We start from the raw sequence: 24,737 nt of genomic DNA, 5'->3' as shown, positions 1-24,737 counted from the left end.
AATATGGGAAATTCTATAAAACAAATATATCCGTCCGTCCATTTGCTGATAGGCAGTGTACGAAGTGCAAAAAAGGGAGAGGTGGTATGTTTTATTACAATTTTAACTAGAAAAACCGATTATCTAAATTTTGAAATAGAGTGAGGGTATATTGCTTAAAAGTTTGCATTTCTATTTACATAATGACTGAAAACCATTGAAGAGCTTCCCTGTAGTTACAGGGGGGAGGGCATGGGGAGACTTTGATCTCTCGTCAACAACTTTCCGAAACAAAAAATAAATAAATAAACAAAATCCCATTATGTTGTATGAAAGAGAATTATACACGCAAATGCAGAAGAATAAAGAGTTCATATCAATAATTTCCTGCGGGAAAACTCCCGGACCCTGCCCCCACTTGACTGAAGAGTATTCCAAATCCCCGAAAGATCCGCCCCACACAGCATACAAGCCCTAAACAAGCCCATGCTCAAAACTCTACATTTATATGCACTAAGGCAAGATGACACACACACACACACACACGTAAAAAAGAAACAATTCAATATGGCACATCAAAATATAAAACTAAATGAACTTCTTTGAAGATACCTCATTTTGAAAACAAAAGATAGGAAAAATATAACAAAAATGTCGGTGTTGTCAACTTTGAAATTATTTCTACATAAGAAATAAAATCTTTTTACGTGTAAAGCTATTCATCAATTACTGCGTATAAAAATATATTTATTAAAGATGTTTTAGCATCTACTTTCCAGTGACGGTGTGTCTTGAGTACTAGAAAACCAGATTTGGTACGCCTTCATCATTGAAAAACCAGAGGCGGTATGACATACCACCGCATACCGTTTCACTTCGACCACTGCTAACAGGCATATCTGAGCTAGTGTTGCATGAAACGAGACGAGAAATAAGGTTTTCTCGTTTTGTCTCGTAAATTTTTGACGATTCTTGACGATTCTCGATTCTCGACGAATTCTTTCTAGTCTGATTTCATAAAAATTTACAAAATTACAAAATGTACAAAATTACATGTACAAAATTTATGCTCTGATTTTTTAAAGATTTTATCTGAAAGTTATCGGAATTCTTCTGCGTCACCAGAAGTTCACAAAGGATGCGTATAAAAATTTCTATTAAAAACATCTGTTTTCTTCACTGCATTTGTAGAACAAAACACTGCTACATAACAGATTGCATATATTACTATTTGTCTTCTAATGGTGACACGCATAGTTCTAACTGTGACACACACACAATGTATACAGACTTTTTAAAAATAATTTTAAAAATAATGTAGAAAAAAGATTTGATGATTTAAAAAATGTAAGGAATGTGTGTGCGGAAGAATGACCATAAGATAAAGCCAATGATAATTGAGTTGAGTTGAGTTGATTTTGAGTTTAACGTCCCGTTCAGCAGCGAGGCTATATGAGACGTGGACCTACTGATTAACGTGGAATCCTAACCATTTGAGCTCCCGCCGGGCAAAGCCAATGATAAAAGTATTAGAAAAATAAAGAGAACAGTTCAATGCTAGAGATAGTTAAGCATAGGAAACGAAGCTAGTTATTAAAGATGTGGTAACGTTACGGTAGAAATAAAATAAGGATACAAAAACGAATTTGAACTTGATGAATAAAATATTAAACATGTAATATCTACGTTAAAAAGAAAGAGATTCTAGTGCATGAAGTCATGACAGAATATTTAATTACAGTCATGACAAAATTTTCCCTTTTTTTCCTACTTAACGACGATGAAATATAAAGATTTGGTGTCTATTGCGGCAATTGGTTGCGGGGGAAGATAAGTAAGTCCAGGTCACTTATGTCGGACGCCGGGCTCATCAAAAGAAACCAAAGAAAGGCCCAAACGAAAAGGAAATGAAACACAAAGATTCCATGACGTATGAGATCGCTGGAATTCGATCGTTCATGTGTGCGAATGCGAAATGGATGGAAAGCCAGAAGAAAGTTGTCTTCATTGTCCAAGGTGAAACTGGTTAGCACGTTGCTGCAGGTACTGAGGCAATAGAATGTTGGCGCTGCTCTTTGTTATTAAATATACAGTTACGTCAACCTTGACCAAGTAAAACACGCAAAACACTGTACATACTCTAGTTATATTGTTTTGTACTTTGTATCGTATCGGAAGTATAATATGGGTTTTGTTGAAAGTAAAAATGACAATTAAAAATAATCTTAAAATAGGGCAACGTTATTTGTTGTATTGAACTCTTTTTTTTAATACACAATATACCGTGATTGTTCATTACATAAGAGCAGTGGCGGCAAAACCGGCTTTGCCCCTTCTCCTCAGCAGAACTAAAACGGAGCCCAGTCCCAATCGAGCATCATAACTTGATGGGCTCGTAAAGTTCGGGAAATAATAAAATGAAATCTGTAAGTTTTACGTTCCACGGTTGTGCCGGCTAGGTTAAAGGAGTCGATGATGATGAGAAATGAAGATGGTGGAATGAAGAAAATGGGAGGAAACGAGAGAACCCTGAGAAAATCCACACACACAGTGTTTGTCACTTGGCGCAAGCTGGGATCGAACCAAGGACCTAATGTATCACAGGTGAATACTCTACCACTGAGCCACCGCGGCCCTCACGTGAAGTTCAGGTTCACCCCCAAAACGGGATACGCGGGACCGCTTTCGGCGCTACTGCATAAGAGAAAAATTATACTATAATTTTGCGACATAATGTTATTATTTGTTTTTAAAAAAGCTTGTTTGTCGAGAATTAAATGGAAATAATTGTATAGTGGCCCAATTAGTGCATATTGTACAGTTCCCTAGCTGCAGGAAGTGGGAAGTGTCAGTTTCCCATCTTTACTAAGATAGGGAACCTTTTTTTTAAATTGAAACTTTGGAGTTAACAGTATTATAATTAATTTTTTTGAAATAATAGAAAATGGGGCAGAACATGTAAGTAAGAGAATTCAGAATTTTCTATACTGAATACATAGTCTATTTCTAACAGCAAGATTAGAAGAAGTATTCTGTTATGGAGTAACAATATTAGGCTAAGATAACGAAATGTTAATTTATCTAGCAATTGAATATAATCGTGTATGTACAGAAATAGATATGTTGACCGAATATTAGAAATATTATTTACCTTTTACCTTTTCTAATTTTATTTAAAAAAAACAATAGTTTTGCTTCTAAAGCCGACAATGTCATCAACAGATTCAAAGCTTAAGTTCTTGGGATTCGAATCGAGGAGAGAGTAGGGATTAAATAGAATAAAGATCTAAGTTAATATAGATTATACATGCGCAGTAATTCTGATGTTATAGATGCATAACTAAGAACTCTGACTGTATCTAATTCCAATGAGAAGGTCGACTAGATTCCTGCATGTCTCTGTAATGTCTAAGCTTTATTTTTATTTTATTTTGTCTAGTTATCGTAATAATATGAATGTCTCTTTTCTTAAACCCACACGAATTTTAACTCTTACCATATTTTTACACGATAGATTATTCAGTTAGAGATCCAGTGGGTAGATACATAAAAAGAAAAATTAATTTATTGGAATTTAAATTGAAACGAAATCTTTAAGTTTTATGGCCCATAGTTCTGTCCTACACTAGAGTAAAGGAGACGGATGATTAATGAAAGTGAGTGAATATGAAAGAATTGGTGGAATGAGAGTGTAGGAGAAAAAGAGGGAACTCTGAGGAAAACAATGATGTTTTCCACCACAAATTCACTTGGTCTAGTATCGACTTAGGGATTCCATGCACCATAGATGAGCGCTCTGCTATTGAAGCACCATACCTTCATATTTAAATTGATTGTCTGGTTGGTTTGTGTCGACACCTTTGCCAACAGCGATATTATACAGGAGAAAACCTACAGTTTGAAGCAGAATCTACACCACTACAGTGCGTTCGATGCTCTGCTACCTGGGATCGAACACAGAAACTCGTGCACCAAAGTCATTCGCTCTATGCAGTAGACTAGCAAGGACAATTCAGATTCAAATTGTTCAGGTTTATGAGCAATAAGAGTTCACAATAACTGATTACAATAACAGATCTAACTAAAATTGTATAGTATTCGAAATGTTATCTTACCTTAATTATCCAGGTATCACATATAGAAGAGTAACTTAAATTGCTATATAACTAAATCCAAATTCACGCATCCTTACTTAACTGACATAACAGTGACTAACTAATTAAAGAAACTGCGTAACGTCAGTCATTACTATCTGCAAAGCTATGCAAATAACCTCATTCAGAGGAATGTATGTTATTCTTACGTTGAATTTTGAAACAGTTGTGTCTGCTTATTTGTTCACACGTATATTGCATATGACAAACAATAATAGTAGGTTAATTTCAACAGGTCTTCCATGCAGTTTATACTTGAAATAAATAACTTCTTTTCCATGAAAAAGTTTCTTGTTATTATGAGAAAGTGAATAATTAATTTCCGACTACGATATTTTTTAAAACCTAACTTTTCAAAGGTATTCTACATGTTGTATTGTTCCTTCTATTGCAAAATAATTATCCGAGTCATTTCCAAGGCTACTTTCTACCGGAACTATTAGTAGTAGTAGTCAGAACATCCTTGAATCGAAACTTTAATACACTGTACAAATAATGTTGAATCTTTGGTAGTGTTGCCGACGAGACGTCTTGTATAGAATGTGCCTTGTCTCATATAGTAATTTTCTTTTAAGAATTTCAGTTTCACTTTGATTCTAGAAATATTCCTTCTCTTTTCGTTTCGATTCTTACAAAACTCTACTCGTCTTGTCTCGTTTTGTAAGTTTATGAACAAGATTTATGCTCACATTTTCATTTTAGTTTCATCATGAATTATCAGAATTCTTCATCATCACAAAAGGTTCACGAAGGGTGTGACATAACAAACATTTAGACGATATTTATTATTGGAGTATGTTGTGCAATGACTTACATATCTTTAAAGGTTGATAAATGCTCTCCTGCAGTCACTATATCAATTTATTATTATTATTATTATTATTATTATTATTATTATTATTATTATTATTATTATTATTATTATTATTATTATTATTATTATTATTATTATTATTATTGATCATGCAACACTAAAACAATATTTGAGCCTTCGTTGAATTAGTGTTGCCCACGAAACTCGAGTAAAATCTCGTCCCGAAAACAAAAATAGAATTATTGTTTCTCATATCGTATTGAATTTGAAAATGCATTTCTCATCCTAACTCTCACCTCATCTTGGAGATGAGAATCGAGGCAAGCAACACTATTCTTTGGAATACACATAAACAGACAGATTTCTTTAAAATTTAAATCTATTATGCCATGGAACCCAAAGAGATTTGGCTTCATCCGGAATCGAATCACATACCACTCACACCAAAGGCAATGATAGCTAGATACCCGACAAATTGGAGATCGTAATTGTCTATTTTCTTTTCTATGTTTTATTTAATTGTACCCTAGTTATGAATCAAAAATCACCTTTTTAAAACTTAATTTTAAACAGTCGATCTTATGTACAAAAATCATACTATAGCAATAAGAATAACCCCATTCTCTTTTCAACTATTATTATTATTATTATTATTATTATTATTATTATTATTATTATTATTATTATTATTATTATTATTATTATTATTATTATTATTAAATGAAAATGAACTGATATAACGAAGATTATGTTTTAACGCAGTTTTAATGGAAGTCACAGTTACAACTTATATTATTAATTTCTTACTCACTTTCATATTGTACCATACTGTATTTAAAATAAAATAAACTAACATCAGAAGAAGTCAAACAACGAAAAATTTGAAGCTCCGGTATATATTGGAAAGAATTTCATATTATTCTCAGTATAGGATAGTATTGTAAATTATATTTATTTCAGGATTTTTCTAACTAATTAGGAAGCAATGGGTGCGAGTAGATTAACAATATTACGATGAAAAGACAACACGTGGTCACACTGTTTCCGTTTTTTTTTTCTTTTACATCGTTGATTTTGCCTTCCGCTTCCGCTTGCTAAATTTATCATATTGATAACTATTAAACATATATATATATATATATATATATATATATATATATATATATATATATATAAAATTTTAAAAAGTAAACAGTAAAAAAACAGACGCTAATATAACATCTTGCATTCAGTATTGGAGACAGTCGCGGAAACAATAAAGTGGCTTTCACGTTTAGAATGGAAGGTCAGATGTTCGAGACCAACATATATGAACATCTAGTCCTCAAAATTGAGTTCATATTTTTTCTGCTATTTTCTTTTAATTCTTGTAACATTATTTATGTTTGTGTATCACTGTATGAACACACTTCATCATCTTATAAATACTATATGATTACCAAACCCAGTCTCTACCTCTCTCTCTCTCTCTCTCTATATATATATATATATATATATATATATATATATATATATATATCCCTCCCCTAAGTTGCACCGTGAAAGTAAAATAGTAAAAAAAAACATTCCATGTCCAAACTTAATTTATGTTGAAAATCTGATCTCGATCGGTCTGGTGGTTCAAGAGTTATTGTCACAAACATAGTCACTTTCATAAAGTCATCTACATACAGTAGTTCCAGAATTGAGTCAAGGGAGATTCCATACAGCAAGATACAACTATGTGTAGTAAATTTACATTTTACCATATATGTTTGGAGCTTTCATATGGTATCACGCATTCTGGAGGTTCAAAGAATATAGTATCACAGAAACACTATATCACCATCAATTATAGTTCTCGAAAAATATAGATGCATTTTTGATTAATTCAATTTTGTCCTTCAAATGCCCATTCTCACATTTTAATGTAACTACTCTTTTAATAATCTGAACCGTGATAGTAAAACATGCTCATGTGCATGTGTGCTAAACCAACTTATAGGTTATATGAATACGAATTTTCTTAATGTTGTTGTTGCGAAGGTGTATTTAATACTCTTCGTGACATCCTGCATTTATAAACAAACATTACATACAAATTAAATTACTACACACCCAGCTGTAAACCTATAATGCTTATTTCCTCCTTAAACTTATACGTATGCCTTTCAACCTACTGTACACCTTAAAAATATTGAATAGGCCTTCAATATATCTATACAACATAAAATCAGAATCAATCTAAAATCTCAAATTAGGAGAGTACAGTATTTAGACCATGCATTCAAATTTACCTAGTTACTCCCAATTCATTTCCACATAGCAAATTCATGTAAAAAAAAATAAAAAATATCTTATGAAAACCAAAAAATCCGCCCTTTACCGAGAAAAGAAAATTTTAGGATAATTACTTTTCGGTAATACTTTAACATAAAGCCAAAATTGAAAAAGTGAAATGAAATGAAATTTTTAGTATAACGTGAAAATGAATGAAATGAAGGTTCGAAGGAAGTAAGATAAAACGGGAGAACTTCGAGAATACCTGCGCATATGGTGTTTGTTCACCAGAAAATCCACTTGCTGCAATCTGGATCGTACCACAAATCCCATGCTCCAAAGGTGAACATTCCCGATACGTAAAATTAAGGATAAAATGTAATTATTTTCAAAAATTAATGTTATTTTGTAAACTAATCGAAATCGAAATTCAAATAAAGAAATTAGTAAAACATTGTGAGATAGTTGTCGATTTGATTTAATTAAGGAGCAATTAACTTGAGTTTAAGAAACTACAAATAATGACTTCATAACTTGTGCACTGACCACACATCCCAGATTAAAAATCGTTTGAGCGTCCCTTCGAAGCTTATGAGGACCGGGAATTTTGGTTTGTTCAAAATAATATTGAACTAATTCATTTTAATAATAATATATCACGTTGCACAAAACTAGCAATATCTTATATTTTTTTTAATATTAATTATCAACTTGAGGAATTGTTTAAAATAGCGGATTACAAGAATAAAACATAAATGGTAAAAATTTAAAAACATTAAGTCTACGTAATTTCACGTAATTTTTAATATTCATTAGCATTTATGGGGATCGTGGCTGAGATATTGAAACATTAATATTTATAAATGTACAATCCCATCATTGATGTGCTGTGCGACAAAGCAGAGTTGTAGAATTTGAACCAAAGGTACTCTTATTGAAAGGTATTGAGATTTGACTTAATATTTTATTATAAGAACTATGCGCGTAAAGGAGTGTGTATATGTGTCATCTTTCGAAAAACAAATTTTGACTTGACTTTAGTTTAGCGTCCCTTCAACAGCGAGGCCATATGAGAGGTGGATCTACAGCTTAAACTGGATCAGAACTACATGATCTCCCTCTAGGAATCGAACCCGGGTCTCCCACGCCAAAGACGTATACGCTAACCGCTTTGCCACGAAGGAGCTCAGAAAAGACAATCTACAAGGGATACAATTTGTTTGTTAACAGGATACTTTGCTGTTTAATATATAAATACTGTAAATGATTTCTTCTGGTAAAATAAAAACTGCCAATTATTGTTTATGAGAAAACGATATACTTTTTAAGACTATACAATTTCGTTTCCTTCGATTTTGTGGAAAACTATGCATGAAAATTTACACTCAAAGTCCGATATTTTATTCAGCTTGATATGATGTATCGACTAATGTATGCCTTTTATATTTTAGACTTATTTAGTTGAACATAAATTAAATTTTTAATGTTTATGACAATTTTTAGGATATACCTCGTTATCCATAATATGTACTGTCGTCTTACTAGTGTCAGAAGGAATAGCTTAATGAGAGTATATTGTAAGGATCCCCACCTTTAGCAGAAGCACATGTCAATACAAACTTCGATTATCAGTTTCACCTCAAAAAGTGACACAGTTCTTCTACAACATCAGTTTCTCAAGTGTACAACGAAGTTTACTTTTCACCATTTTTTCGACGCAAGAGATTTTATATTCAAGCATATTATTTTCTTCAATTCAGTCGGTTCTATGGATTGACATTATATAATATCACATCTGCGGACATTTTTGCTTTTTATTTTTTGTTTAACGTTAAAAAAATTGAAGATGCTTCTAATATGAAAGAAAAATAGTGTCGAGAACTCAATTTTTCAAAATGTGATTTGTAATTTAAACATACAATGAATTGAGATGCAGGAGTAATTACCCAAAGTTAACATTTTTATAATTATTATTATTATTATCTTAGCTTACCATTTTTCCTTCCATCTAAATTCTCCAATTTCTTCGTATAAAAATCACAAAAAAGTCCTAGTTGTTGTAGCAACTTTGCGCCAAGAAAAAGTTCATGAATGTACACCAGCTCTCGCTTCAGGAAGACACACCTCTCTTCTTCTCCAATCTGAGTCTCCGCCGGCTCACTAACCCTCAGATCAAGTTTTCCTCTCTCGCGGGCTGCCTTGAATTCCCAACAACAAAAACGAACGGCACACTAATTCGCCTACAGCATCCACCGCCAAGAATAAACTCGGATCTATCTATCTAGTATTTCGTGTGCGGTCGGGAGATTATGCGCGGCGTCACACGAACTGGTTTTAAATAATTCGATTCTTCGGTTTTCTCTGAAGGATTTTTGCCTTGATCGGCCCTTATAAGAATGGTTTTGCATATAATCAGGGGGGTCAGTGGGGCTAGAGGAGAGGTTGTATATATTTTACCGCTCCCCCTCTGTACTTTGTATAACTAAAAATATTCACGTGGATGCATCACGTGGTTTCGAGTGCCCAACGAACTGCCTTTAGCCTAGCCGTCACATTATAAGTGGACGATTTTGTCTTCCATGCTTTTTCCACTATTTTTTTTAAATTTCTTTTTTATTTTGACCGGATGTTTGACCTTGGCAATGCGAAATGCGTAGGGAACTTAAAACATACGATATATGTATGTGTCTGTTAGATGTATATACTTGTTTGTGTATGTGTGCGTATGTGTGTCTTTGCGTGTGTGTGTGTGCTTTGCAACTTAACTCTATCTAAAGTTGTCAGTGTTGCCAGCCAGAATTTGTGGCAAATAGTTGGAAGGTCACTTATATTATAACGTAACACATGCTTGCCTTTATATATTAAAAAAAAGTGAGTAGTTAGTTCCCTGTGACCTTTTGGCCTTCTTGCACCTTTCACGTATACGATACGCTAGGAAAGTCGTTGCACCGGTAGCAGACAGGTATATCCATGCTCGAATTTTTAATTGCAAACATTTAAAATTGTTTTAATTTTTAACTAATTACTTGTAGCTTAATTTAACTTCTACAAAAAATCGCTCAAAATTCTTTAGGACAATATGAATCAAACTTAAGGTTAATTTTGGTACTATTTGATATGACTTCCTGGTTCGAGAAACTGACAAGTAAACCTTACGTTTGGGTGAATCGAGTTGCTGACTGAGATACATATGAGAAAGTAGTACTAAATGTGGTCAGTATTTCAGTGAAGTTGTAGGTGCGAAGCTCCAGGGGTTTAGGAGATACAGCTACCAGAACATCACATGGAAGTACAGAATAGTCTTCATACAGTTGGATGCAAAAGCTCTGTAAGACCTCTTGTAACGACAAAAGGTGAATAACAACTATATGGGTACATATTAGGACTAGGGAGAAGTTATATAGTAAGGGTATACCTGACGGCGGCCATATTGAAATCCGCCATTTTGAATTAAGGTTAAGTTTTTAAAATAGGAATATGGTCATGTGATACATGAATTAAGGCGCAAATTTAATCAGAAGAACAATGGTGACATTAATTTTGATTTACGCGCAACTGGTAAAAAGTTACAGGGAAATTAAACATTGTTGCAGCATATGTATTAGTCCTTTACCCCACCTTGTAAATTTTGTGTTAATGATAATAATTAAATAAAAAGCAGGTGGATAAATATTAGGTCTATGGTAAGAGTTACCTTGATGGCGGTCATGTTCAAATCCGCCATTTTGAATCAGACACACGCTTTAAACAAAACGCATAACAGTGACACCTTATTAATAGCAGATTTTACCATAAATCCAACGGTATAATCAGTTTTGCTTTATCATTAACCAGCACAAAATTAAATTTGAATAGAGTAATGCAATAGATGACTTCGGGCTAGAAGTTAATCAGAAATACAATGGTGGCGTTATAATGTTAGTTGTTTGATGCTGTACTTGCATGCCATTTCGTTGTTTTTCTTGTATCCTGTTCACATCTATTTCTCGCTCGCTCTTGTCCTCAATGATTCAAAATGGCGGATTTGAACATGGCCGCCATCAAGGCAACTCTTACCATAGACCTAATATTTATCCACCTGCTTTTTATTTAATTATTATCATTAACACAAAATTTACAAGGTGGGGTAAAGGACTAATACATATGCTGCAACAATGTTTAATTTCCCTGTAACTTTTTACCAGTTGCGCGTAAATCAAAATTAACGTCACCATTGTTCTTCTGGTTAAATTTGCGCCTTAAATCATGTATCACATGACTATATTCCTATTTTAAAAACTTAACCTTAATTCAAAATGGCGGATTTCAAGATGGCCGCTGTCAGATATACCCTTACTATATGACTTCTCCCTAGTCCTAATATGTACCCATATAGTTGTTATTCACCTTTTGTCGTTACAAGAGGTCTTACAGAGCTTTTATCTCCAACTGTATGAAGACTATTCTGTAGTTCCATGTGATGTTCTGGTAGCTGTATCTCCTAAACCCCTGGAGCTTCGCACCTACAACTTCACTGAAATACTGACAAGATTTAGTACTACTTTCTCATATGTGTCTCAGTCAGCAACTCGATTCACCCAAACGTAAGGTTTACTTGTGAGATTCATTTACAGTACTAGTATAAATTGCATGGCGTTAAGTTCTAGAACCACGAGTTATATAGTCCACTGAAAAGGAAGATTAGATTCTAAACAAGCAATGGAAGAAAGCAGGAGAACCTTGAAGAACCCATGGAGGCGATGTTGTCCACAACAATCAAGATGAAGAGAGTTTGGAAAGAGTGCTTTAAAACCTCTCTGAAAGTAGAGTGCTGATGACAAATTCTGTTAACAGTTTCTAAATGCAGTTCTCTTCGAAATCGTTCAAAACAGAACGAAGTTTTGACCACAATAATAATAATAATAATAATAATAATAATAATAATAATAATAATAATAATAATAATAATAATAATAATAATAATAATAATAATAATAATAAAACGTTAGATAACTAAGATGAATTCTAAAACTTTGACTTTATTTGTTGGATAGTACAGAGTGGCCCAAAAGCAGGTACACAGTCCCGTACTGATCAGCTCACTGTATTTCATATCATTTCTTGTTATCAAACAGGTAGACCTAGTTTCTTTATTATTCGTTCTTAATATCTTTTTACTTATACCTTAAGCTCGGAACAGCAGAAGCAAATCAACCCATAAACTAGAACGTTATACTTGATCAATGCAGGGGTGTATACCTACTTTTGGGCTACCTTGTATGCGAATGAGAATTTCTTGCTTTGGAAGGTGTATCTTATGCTAGATGCCAATCAGATTGTAGTTTATTAAAATGAGGTGGTATTGAAATGTTTCTTTACTTTCTCTCAAATTCTTTATTGCATGTACGTCAGAATGGATTTCGCGTACACATGATGACTTTGCTGTCTTCGGCTCTTAAGTGCTATGTCCCCTACAACTCTTTCCACACCTTTGTCTTCATATTATTCATTCCTGTAATTCAGGGATGCAAATAACCACTCGCCCACTCGCCCGGGATGAGCGGTTCATCGGTGCGGGCAAGTATTTAACATCATAGCGAAGGTAAGTAAATGATTTCTATTGTGGAATGTGAGCTAGTAGCTTTTTTCTTGGGCTACTAAAATTTTGTTGCTTATTTGCATCCCTGCTGTAATTATTCATTCAAACAGCGGCATATCCAGGCTTTTATTTTGAAAAGAGACAGTCATACGTACTATATTAATTATTACTCATATTATACAACATATTAATACTGTCCTAACAAAGTACAGATTTATATAGATGTTTGTAATATGCGAAGGCATCATGAACCATCCCTATGAATACATACCTTTTTTGTTAAGCATGTGAATACACTATTATGAGGAATTTAAGCCCACTCCACTAGTATGGTGGCCAGTGCGCGCTTTTGGTGCATAGAGTTTCGGGTTCGATTCCCGGTAGGTGAGCATTGAACGCATTACAGTGTTTCGGATTCCACCTTAAACTTGCAGGTCTACTTCTGACATAAAAAGGGACGCTAAGCTTCAATAGGCGAACACAGGAACAAGCAGCCGAAAATTAAAAAGAAATAAATAAAACTTTTGCAAATAATAAATTGGATTGCTAGTTTGTAACAGCATGTATATTAACTGTTAATTTGATATATGATTGTTATCATACTTCAGTTTTCGTAACAGTAAGTTGGGCGTAATTGTATGAAGAGCACCTGTTCTTTACTTCATACATATGCAGAATTTATTAATATATCTGTTCATACTATTTGTCAGTTTGATTCGTATAGCAATAGATTCGTTTAGAAAATGCTTTACATTATGTACATTTTTCATTTGAGGCAGCCACGAACCCCGAAATTGCAAGAAAAAAAAATCATCCAGAAAACACCCGCAAGACAGATGTGGTTGAAGGGTTGCCTACCTACCACGGTGAAAGACAGGTAACCACAAAAGCTTTTAGTTAAAAATGGAACTGACATATCAATTGCTGTTATGTTTGTAATAGTCTTTATATTAAATGTTCATATTCAAATTAAGGCGTATTCAATGCACAAAGGAATTAAATTCACTTTTTCACAAATTCGTTTTCGACATACTTCACTTTTAAGATTTCTATCTTAAGTTCCTTTCAGAGGTTAAAAGGCTCATGTCCAGATATTCTGGATAACTCAAGGTAAAAATTATTTTTAAAAAGTTAACTTTTCCATGTACTTACGCGTATCGTACAAACTTTACGCCTATATTTCTCACATCTTGGTAATTGTACTTGATTCCCTTGTGCTCTGAATGTCCCATTTTCTGTCCATTGGAAAGCAGTCTTAAAACATTCCACAGTCTTTCACTCTCAATATTTTAGACAAGTAGCCGTTACTGATAAATTCTTTCTTGGCATCATCTTTTCTCCTCGACCAAATACTAATCTGAGCAAAGGTTCTAGACAAAGTTGTTTGTTGAATGTTAGCAGCGTTCTTCAGCACCCAGGCTATATGTAGGGATGCGCACGAGACGAGTCGAGACAGAATTTTCCTGACAAAACTCGAGTCGAGACACAGCTTTTCCAATAGAGAAGAATACATTTTTCGAGTCGAGACATCACTTTTACAGCACATTTTCGAGACGATACAGCCTCAAATCTTGTCTCGTGCGCATCCCTAGCTATATGCAACTTAGGCCTACAGTTTAAGGAGGTGGAATTCGAACAACAGTAATGTGTTCACATTTTTTATTGTTCTCAAACTGGGAATTGAACTCGGGACCGTGTACATCAAAGGTACTTCTTGTAGCCACTGGACCAGCGGGAATGGCAATACAGAGAAAATATATGTTTCAAGTTTTCCAAGGCTGAAGATGATTCTCCTAATATCGCCAAAACCGGACGAAAATATCTTGGACTACATTTATTTAATGGATACTTCACTGCAATATGAAAGGAAAAAGGGACCCACTATCTGAATATCACAATGCCTTATTATAACTTGATACGAGTATAATGCATATTAAGAAAATATGGCTGCCAATATTTGGAAAATTAACGGACAAAATCTACTAATTCATAAATAAAGCGTAATATCTATGAAATATATTTATACAGGAACGCTAACTCTAAGTTGGAAGTTAGAAATAACACAATTAATATAAATGTTACTAGTCTCATTATAATGTAATATACTGTGAGGAAAGCACTTACATATACAGTAGTATAACACATCCAACCAGTGGCGTATTTAGGGGGGCTTCCGGGCTTAACCCCCACCGGAAATCTTACTTACTATAGTAAAGTATATGAAATATCTTGCAGAATTTTCACATTTTTAGGCAAAGCCCCGCCCCGAAAGTTAGCAAAGCCCCCCCCCGAAACAAAATCGTAAATACACCACTGCATCCAACACTTTATATGAAGTTTCCAAGGTATTTCTTTGTCATATTGGCTATAAGTATCACCCGCCACAGCCCTTTAATGCATTAACCCTTTGTGCTATTTGCCTATCTGTACTCGCTACCTCACGCTTCCTGTTTATCTGGGCATACCTAGTAAATATGGAAAGTCATCAATGGTATAAGAGCTTTTTAAGACATTAGGAGTCAATTTTATGAACAGAACAGGTATATACTTTACCTTTACACTTCGCTAATGTTAATCTGCACGTGAAAAACGGAAGTTCATGAGATTATAAATGCATCAACAGAATACAACTTTGGAAATCATTAGAGAAGCTATTAAAATAAAATTTAAAAAAAAAAAAAAACATTTATGTTCATTGTGCAGTATATTTCTAATCATCGTTTTCGTTACATCCAATCTGTTAATCCGCGCTCAATTTAATTTGCAACATGTCATTATTTTAGAAATAACGTTTTCAGAAAAGGAATTAAGTAAAACTGAACCTATAAAAAAAGAGTTAAAAAGCAGAGAGAGTTTACTTAATCCAGATTTTAATTCTATTCGCATATATGGAATAAATTATATAATGATCAGGGGTGCCCACAAGGGGGGGCTATGACGCAAACTGCGTCATTGAAATATTTGGGGGGGGTTAAAATCTATATAAATATGTTTGATGAGGGGGGGTAAAATTAATTGAAAAGAAGATTTTTTTCATGGAAGAACACCTACGGATAGACAATTGGGGGGGGGGTGCGTCATAGACATAAGGGGGGGTGGGCACCACTGTATAATGAAATAATTGTTGAAACTATTCCAACCAGTTAATAGAGCCTACTCATCCCACAAAGATTTTATTGTGTTTACATCTGGGCGTATTCCGTTAGTTTATCGTTTAATCTTAATGGATGCTAATGACGTTAAGTAGTACTACGTAACTTTGCTCGTAAAACTGGTAATTATCTAAAAAGGTCTTAAAGTCCAGATCTGTATACATGTAGTGTACACTATTTCTTTCTCAATATTGACTACCGGGAGGGAAAAAACGTTTACTTTTTGTATATATATATAAATGTGTAGGGTTTGTTTATAGATTTATTTGTTTATAATTCTTTTTTGTTGGCAGAAGAGTGTTTTGCTTTTAAAAATGAAACGTGAGAGGAAAGTACTATTATTTTTTGAAGTTTTTTTTTAAACATTCAGAAGTACTTGTATTTTCTATGCAATAGTTACACCATTTAAATGATGGTAATGACCGCCACATAATAGAGACACAGATTAATTGACAGATTTATTGATATTAATGAATGTTGTATACAATAGATATTTAAAATACAAACAACAGTAAAAATATACAAAATGTTTTCAGGTAGTAAAAATTTATATAGGCTGACTTCTACTGAAGTAACCATTTTAAATCTTATTTAGATATTCATCAACATTCTAAAATGGGTGCTTATACGGTAGTTTCTTGACCCTGTGTTTAAAAGTGCAATTAGTCAAGTTCTTATAGTGTCTGGTATTTAAATGTAGAATACGGTTGTATTCCCTCCAATAGAATTAAGTATTTAGATTTAGTTGGACGAATCTTGGTAAGTGTAAATATGTTAGATATTCTGGTATCATATGAGTGAAAATCCACATTATTTTCTTAAAAAAAAAAAATAAATAAAAATAAAAATAAAATATTGTGTATTCATGAAATCATTTTCAAAATATAATTAGAAAGCAGAAGTAATAATATTTAGGTTTCGAAACAATTTCACATTAAGCACAGTAGGAAGCACAAAAGTAATTTTCGCTGGAGTACAATTTCCATAAGTATAATTTCCTATGTTAACAGCGAATGGAAAATTTCATGCAGAGTTTTTGATAATTAGATTCGAAATCCTAAATTTAAGACGCACTGTGACTGCTTAAATTGAAAGTTTCAATCGTGCTAAAAGAGAAATCATAGTGACTTAATAGTAGAGAACTTATTCTGGAAGATCATAGGCATGATTCTAGAGTATGTGATTTTTTGGTGGTCATTCGCATCCTATCAGAAGCAAATTATACCAGAAATATACAGATGGTGATCAAAAAAATGGAAACATCTGTAGTTGGCAACACGTCAGATGTATGGGTTGGCAGTGGTGTCGTGGCGCCCGAAGCGCAGGACCGCTGGTGGTGGTGTGTTAGATCGGTCTCCATACTACGTCAGGTGCAGTGGAACAGCAGCGTCCAGTGGCTGCAGCAGACGGAGGTAGTGTAAAATGGGAGACCTCTCAGTTTTTCAAAGAGGGCAAATTGTTGATGCGCGGTTATGTGGAGTGAGTGTGACGGCAGTGGCTACTGTGTTAGGTCTGTCGCGTAGGACAATGTCAAAGGTGATGACGGCCTACACAACACACGGGAAAACCACATCGGGCAAGCGGAACAGTGGGCGGAAGAAAATCATGAGTGATAGGTCACGCCGGGTATTAAAGCGCATTGTCATGCAGAACCGTCGTGCCACTGCGGAGCAAGTGACGGAGGAACTCAATCAGCACCTCCCCCACCCTGTTTCAACAATCACAGTCCGCGGCGAATTACATGACATGAACTTACGGGGTCATGTTGCACGGGCCAAACCGATCATCAGGGACCATAACGCTTTCGCACGCCGCAAATGGTGCCGCGACCATGCAACTTGGGCCGTTGAGGACTGAAAACGTGTGATATGGTCGGATGAGTCATCTTCACCCTATTTTCAACCATGTTTAGACCGTGTTTATGTGTGGAGAAAGCCCAAAGAAGCTTATGATCTACAGTGTCTCCTCCCAACTGTGAAACATGGCGGCGGCTCGGAGATGCTGTGGGCCGCCATATCATGGTTTCCATTGGGTCCTGTGGTCACACTTAGCGGACGAATCACTGTCAACGATTATGTCACAATTTTAGGAGACCACTTGTATCCTATGGTCCGGGTGTTGTTCCCGGACAATGACGCCATCTTTCAGGATGATAATGCACCCATTCACACAGCTGGCGTTGTTGCAGCGTGGTTTGAGAAACATCGTGATGAAGTTCAACACCTCCCCTGGCCCGCCCAATCCTCAGATCTCAACATAATTAAACATCTGTGGTCCGTCTTTGAAACACGACTCCGGCGACGATTTCCACCTCCATCCTCTCTCACAGAACTGGCTGATACCCTGCACGAGGAATGGTATAAAATTCCACTTGCTACCATTCACGACCTCTATGTCTCCATCCCACGTCGCATCAAGGCTGTTCTGAAGGCGAAAGGTGGCCCGACAACATATTAATCTGGTAAGTTGCAATTTCGTTCAGGTGTTTCCATTTTTCTGATCACCATCTGTATATGTCATAATTTACCCGTCCATTATCATATAATATTTGAATTGTGAAGTTCTTCTGTTTCGTATTACTAGTTTCTATTTTCACCCATCCATTGATCGTTATTTACTTGGGTCTATTATCCATCTCCTTCTGCCTATAGGGTGTACTGTAGGAGCAGGACTTTAGCTAAACATTTAACTTCGTTTCAAATTATCGAACATAATTCTGTGTAGATCTATATTTGGAGCAAAATTTGAAACTGACATTTGAAGCAAGCACATGCTACCCTGTTCCCACACAGAGTATTTACTAAGGCGTCCGCTGTGATTCTTCACCTCTGGTGACAAACACATTTAAACATGCGTTACAAAGCAGCAACATTGTAATGTTGTCCCTTTCTACAGAGTCTCTTTCCTTGTAATTACCCAGGACGTTTATGATAGATCCCTCTTTTGGTGACCTTAATAACCCTGTGACGTAGATTCCCCTTTTAACACAAATATCAACGAGGCTTTGAACTGATAATTATAATTTATTTCTAATTTTGCTCCGGGTATGGTTTAAGGAATCAAGTATTTGAATCTCATGAAATATAATATAATAACGGATGGGTAAAGTATGGCATAATGTACTTCCGGCATAATTTGTTTCTAGTAGGTTCCAAAGAAGAACGCTAAACAAATGAAATTACAGAGATTACGTTTCGTGTTGTCCTATGAACATTAGTTTTAACTTTTGTCTAGTAACGTCCAAAACAAGAAACAGAAAGATATTATTAGATTAAGTTTGAATGGTTATCTGCTACCCAAATCTTACTGCTCTTGTGATCTCTCCTAGGAATACACATTTATCTATTAATATTTCTTATATATTATGTGTTGGACATTTTAATGCACGACGAATATGTGAAGTGTTATAGCAGAACCCTCATCCACAATTAACAGATTTTATCTGGAAATTTACTAAATGGTTGACTAAATAGAATCAAATTGCTGGAAACAATTTAAGTTTACTTCGTCCAGTTTTAGATTATGTTGGAGTGATTGGTTGACCTATCCTTAAGGATCTACACTACAGCGAAATTAAATTACCGCTAATTTTAAGGTTTTTCTGTAATATCTTCAAAACAAATACAAATATTCGAAGAACAGAAACGTAGTTAACTAGACAATACGATTTTGTATCTGGTACCTTTAGCACAATTCGCCTATCTGTTTTTGGTATGCCGCTATTTACAGAACCCGCAAAAAATGCTAAATCTATCTACAGTTGCAAATCGAAAGCAGATGGATGACTTGTGATAACGGTATCACGTGCAAAATCGTATTGTCTAGTTTACTACGTTTCTGTTTTTCGAATATTTTTATTTGTTTTGAAGATATTACAGAAAAGCTTTAAAATTAGCGGTAGTTTAATTTCGCTGTAGTGAACATCCTTAATGTTGAATGGATAAGTAGTACCTGGATAACTGTGAAACTTCTATTATTGGGAATCTTGTCCTTCACCATTATCTCTATAAGTAAGGCATCGAGTATTTCAACAAAAGTAACGAATTCGATAAGTGAGATACATCTATAAGTCGGACGGATTAAGTTGGCGGTTCCTTGCTTTACCACTTATCCAAGTTCGACGATTAATATTTATTATATTGCTAACTCCTAAAGAAAGTATTTTCCGATTTATGTTTATTATGTACTACTCTTCAGATGGACAAAGCCAATTCAAAAGCTAGAGTATTTTTCAACTGAAAAAAAAAAAAAGTAAGCCTAAGAGTTGGGATAGTAAAAAGGAGTTTAGATCTGAACCAAAACATTATGAAGTAAAATTTTATGAACGAATAACGGTTCTTAAAACTTTCCATGTTAAAATAGATTAAAAATAAAATGAATGCCTCAGTTTCGTTTTTTTGTTATTATTGATAACGTTATTAACGAATACATTGTTTGTATATCTTTTTTTTTTTTTTAAGTGTTCTTTAACTCACTATCTTAGATCTATTTCCTAGAATTTATACTTGGTTATGAGGGAAAGGTGAAGCATAATAATGGAAATTTTCCTTTCTAATTATTTATGCATTTACTAATAATGGAAAGATCTAATCCGGAAAAATCAAACCTCACATATCACCACGTGGAAAAGGGTGTTTAAACTTATGTTTCTCATTAGAATGAATGAGCTTTAACCTCTAACATTGACTGATATCCCGTTGACAAGGACGTGTACACTAGTGTATCGCCTCGTGCTTTTGCAGGACAAGTTGAATGTCTTACGCAACAATTAAAAGAAATAAAAATAATAATAAAAAGAAGAAAGCGTTTGAAAAGTGCCCATGCGCACTGATCCGATATCATTCCTTCCGATTAAACCTTTGAATAAAGAGGAAATATGTCGCGACAGTTGTTGTTATATTCTTATTTTGGTACGGCCTTTGTCCTAACCTAATCATGCGAACGGGGCTCGAAAATGGCAAAGCCAAGTTATGAATTTCGGATCTAGTATTTCGTCAGACTATCTACGCTTAAACAACATTTCATTTCCTTCTTTAAAAAATGTAGGTGTCTCGAAAAGTGCCTTGGGTTTTCGGGATAATACCGTAAATACGAGCGTAATTTTCACCCTCGCATAATTTTCGCATCCCAATTTTTGAAGGGCATTTTCTGTATATTTTATTTTCTTCACGTAATTTGCGCACGCGGAAACTTTTTGTGAAACAGCATTTTTTTCAGGAATCAATTACGGTAGCTAATGAACAATTGGCAACGCAGCAAAACCATTGTTGTAAGGAAAGAAACTACAAGACTTCTTAATCAATTTTTAATGTTATTTTTCTACAAATTTAGAATTAGTTGTTTGTTGTCAATTCTTGCTACAAAGAAAATGTGTACCGGTATTTTCGTGTTATTTTGACTGGGGAAAAAAATTAGATGATTTCACTAATGTGGCTAATTTTTTTCCCCGCATAATTTACGCACCCTTGTTTCAAAACAATTTTTTTCGTCTAAAAAAGTGCGAAAATTATGCGAGTAAATACGGTACTTCTTACTCTAACGGTGTTGTGTACGTCACTATTTCTACTTTTGTAAATAAGGGTCATAAATAGGTCATCTCGAATTCAACTAGCTCCCTGCATCAGGAAATTTACCGTATCTATCCCTGCATAACGAACAAAATCTTTAAATACGCCACATACAAACAAAAAGCAGAATATTCTCTGAACATCACACTTTGGAACTTAAATGCAAAGTAAAAGTGTACTACGTCGTGTGGCGTATTGTTAGTTAGTGTGTTGTTTTAGTATTTACCAGCAGAAATTGAAAATGAAACGAAAGTCACCACGGATGATTAAAGCAAGTGAATGATGATGGAAATCTGGTGGAATGAGAATATAGGAGAAAATTGGAATACTTCGGGAAAACCCATGGACACGACATTGTCCAGCACAAACGTACTTAGTCGGGGATCGAACCAGGGACTCTCCACACCAGAAGTAAGTGTCCTACCACTGAGCTTCCGTGTCCCTATTTACTTACTGGAATTCCAGCTCTTAATACATTTTTTGGAAATATTTGAAATGTATATTAGCCCTTTTTCACCGCGAATTTTCGAAAATGCTGCGGTTAGTGTCCTATTGTTTTTAATAAGGATTTTATGTACCAATTTTTGTCTCCCTAACATGAAGGGCTCGTAAGATTCACAATTTTTGACATACATGTTAAATCCCTCCCTCTCCGTACGATACATATTTTAACGAAAGTAACATGATAAGAGCCCGGCTCGAGAACAATGCTTTCAATGTTAAAAAAATCATTTCAAATGGTTCAGCCTTTTCCCCGTGATGATGAGACAGATAACATCAATTTCAATTAGGCGAAAAGAATTATGGAAATTGCTCCTTTTCCCCTCAAATGTGGAATTTTCAAAAATTCTGGGATACTTTCTGCTTATTTTTAATCAGGAGTTTACGTACCGAATTCATCTTCCTAATGCGAAGGACTCATGAAATATTCTATTTTTGACATAACTTGAAGCTCCTTTTCTTTCCTTTAGGATACGCATTTAAATAAAAGTGGCGCAATAAAAAACCAGTTCCAGGTAGGTATTAACTACACTCAAACATTCATTTCAAACGGTTCAGTCGTTTTTCCCATTATACGATCAGGAAGAAGATCACTTTCATTTTTTATTTACAAAGATAAGAAAAAAGTTCCAAATCTATAAATGACAAAAAATATAAATATTTCCTTATTGTTTTTTTTATTACTATTGTGATTTGATGTCCTAAAAAAATCATTGCATCATCATGTTAAGAAATTAACTTATCTGTTGAATAGTTCCAGTCAATATTAGTACACGAACAGAATCGAGGCGCCGTTTCTGTTATACACTATTCACGTCCCGCTCTCCCTGTACACTGAACGAACCGTTCTTTTTCCCTTTAGGTTCGTAGGTCACTTGACAAAGTCACCTTCAAACGTTTTGGCTTATCGCCCAGTGATTTCCTTCCACCCCCTTCATCATTCTATATCTGCGGTATATCCATATCTCTTTTCTCGCCTCTCCATATCATATATTGTAGCACAATCTTGTTAAAAAAAAATTGTAATACATACACAGTGAAATAAACCAAAATTTTGCTGACGGCAAGGTCTTTAGCAAGAGTGGTTTTCCACTTAGTATGTGCAAAAGAACTACTTGCCGTTTGGATCAACGATTGGAACGAGTCACGTGACTTCCATATAAGGTCAAGATTTTTTTTTTTTAGTTTGCATGAAATTTAAGAAAAAATGAGAGCACGGAAAGGGGTAAAAATTTCCATCGGCTTTACCTCATTGGTCCAGGACGATACGATGTAGATATTGGTTCAGCTTTCAATAAGAAGTCCCCTACTATTACAAACACATCTCCAGTAGATTTGCGAACTAACACTGATTACCATATTAGGAAGTTTGAAAACACCCTTTCTTTGCAGCACAAACATCTAGGCCTTGAAGAACTTAAAAAGCCAATGCACACAGACGCACACAGCTAGCTGCCTGAAGAGTTGGATAATTCTGCACAAATTCCTTTTCATATAATTTTCCAAGCATGAGGTACGGTTTAAATCATTTGGATTTCCAGAAAAAAATGAAAAATGAAATCTTAAAGTTTTACGTCCCACAGTTATGCCAGCTAATCTAAAGGAGATGGTGAGAAATGAGTAAAATAGTGGAAAAGGGGAGAACCACGTACACGGTGTTTGTCCACCACAAAGTTCACTTAGCTGGGATCGAACCAAGGAGCTCATGCACAAAGAGCTGAACGCTCTACTACTGAGCCACCGCAGCCCCGGATTTGCAGAACATATATAACATGCAGAAAATGATACCCAACTCTGTTCACTGGTTACGAATATATTGAAAACAATATAAGATTATATCAAGTCTGCACGCGAGTCTTATACGGCAATTTATATAGTAGATTATTTACAAATTTTAATATATTTTATGAAGAGAATGATTAATTGCCTTTCATCTGATTGAGAGATATTTATTGAAATATGTCAGTCTTGAAAAAGTGCAGTTGTAGTTAGTTGTCTACGCTGACTATTAGTAGATTCGCATCTGTATTTATTGACAATTTTCTAATGGGAATGTAATTCTTCCCGGGTTCCAAATCAGAATAAACTGAAAGATACCATCATGTTCGAAGATAGTGAAATTGTATACTGTATTAACTTGAAGGATAAGGGAAATATTCAAACCTCAAGCATTTGCCAAAGGGTTCCTGATTCAGTTCTTGATTATATGAATTTGTTGTAAACAACGTGGTGTTTGAGGGAGCGTTCTCTCATATTCGCCCAATTTCTCATGCTACCAACTCGTGAGCGGTCCCGGATTCGATTCTCGATGGGGACACTCGGTCGAAAAAGTGTAAAAGCTTTTTCAGGGCTACCATTCTGAGTGAGGTTTTCCTGGTTTTTCCTCATTGACAACAGGCAAATATGTCGGGATGGTACCTAATAAGGTCTCAGGCTGCTTTCTTCCTTTCCTTTTCTCGGATAGTGTGATCACCGTGGGGACGTCATCCCTTAAACGTGAGGGGTAACATGGCCATAAATGCCGAAAATCCGGAGATCTAATTTCTAAATCCTTCCCTAATCGACCAACTCGTTTCATTATCATTTATTCCCATTTATCACCTGTCTCCTTCACTCTATTGAGCTTAATTATAAGGCTAAGATTTTGTGGAAATTTCATTTCAGTCTGACAAAGAACATTTTAAAAAGAAAGAAAGAGAGAGTTTAAAAGATTAAAGAAAAAACTTCAATTTC

At 34.7% G+C, this 24,737-nt stretch overlaps 1 protein-coding gene across 2 annotated transcripts in view; it reads right to left on the bottom strand.

The window, feature by feature from the left end:
* Nucleotides 1–24,737, bottom strand: part of LOC145666787 (facilitated trehalose transporter Tret1-like) — a 66,035-nt gene that overhangs the window by 23,904 nt on the left and 17,394 nt on the right. Inside the window, exon 1 of one of the 2 annotated variants that reach the window (XM_081734346.1) lies at nucleotides 9,200–9,587. The exons of the other annotated variant lie outside the window; for it this stretch is intronic. Coding sequence (XP_081590472.1) covers nucleotides 9,200–9,214 — 15 coding nt within the window. The 5' untranslated portion in view covers nucleotides 9,215–9,587. Of the gene's footprint in view, nucleotides 1–9,199; nucleotides 9,588–24,737 lie in introns of those variants that run through there. 2 annotated transcript variants of the gene reach the window in all.

Source organism: Thermobia domestica, chromosome 12 (genome assembly GCF_964235325.1).
Source record: "Thermobia domestica chromosome 12, izTheDome1.hap1.1, whole genome shotgun sequence".
In the NCBI taxonomy this organism is placed as follows: Eukaryota; Metazoa; Arthropoda; class Insecta; order Zygentoma; family Lepismatidae; genus Thermobia; species Thermobia domestica.
The sequence above is the reverse complement of the archived record's forward strand: the minus strand, read 5'-3'. Positions and strand labels throughout refer to the sequence as shown.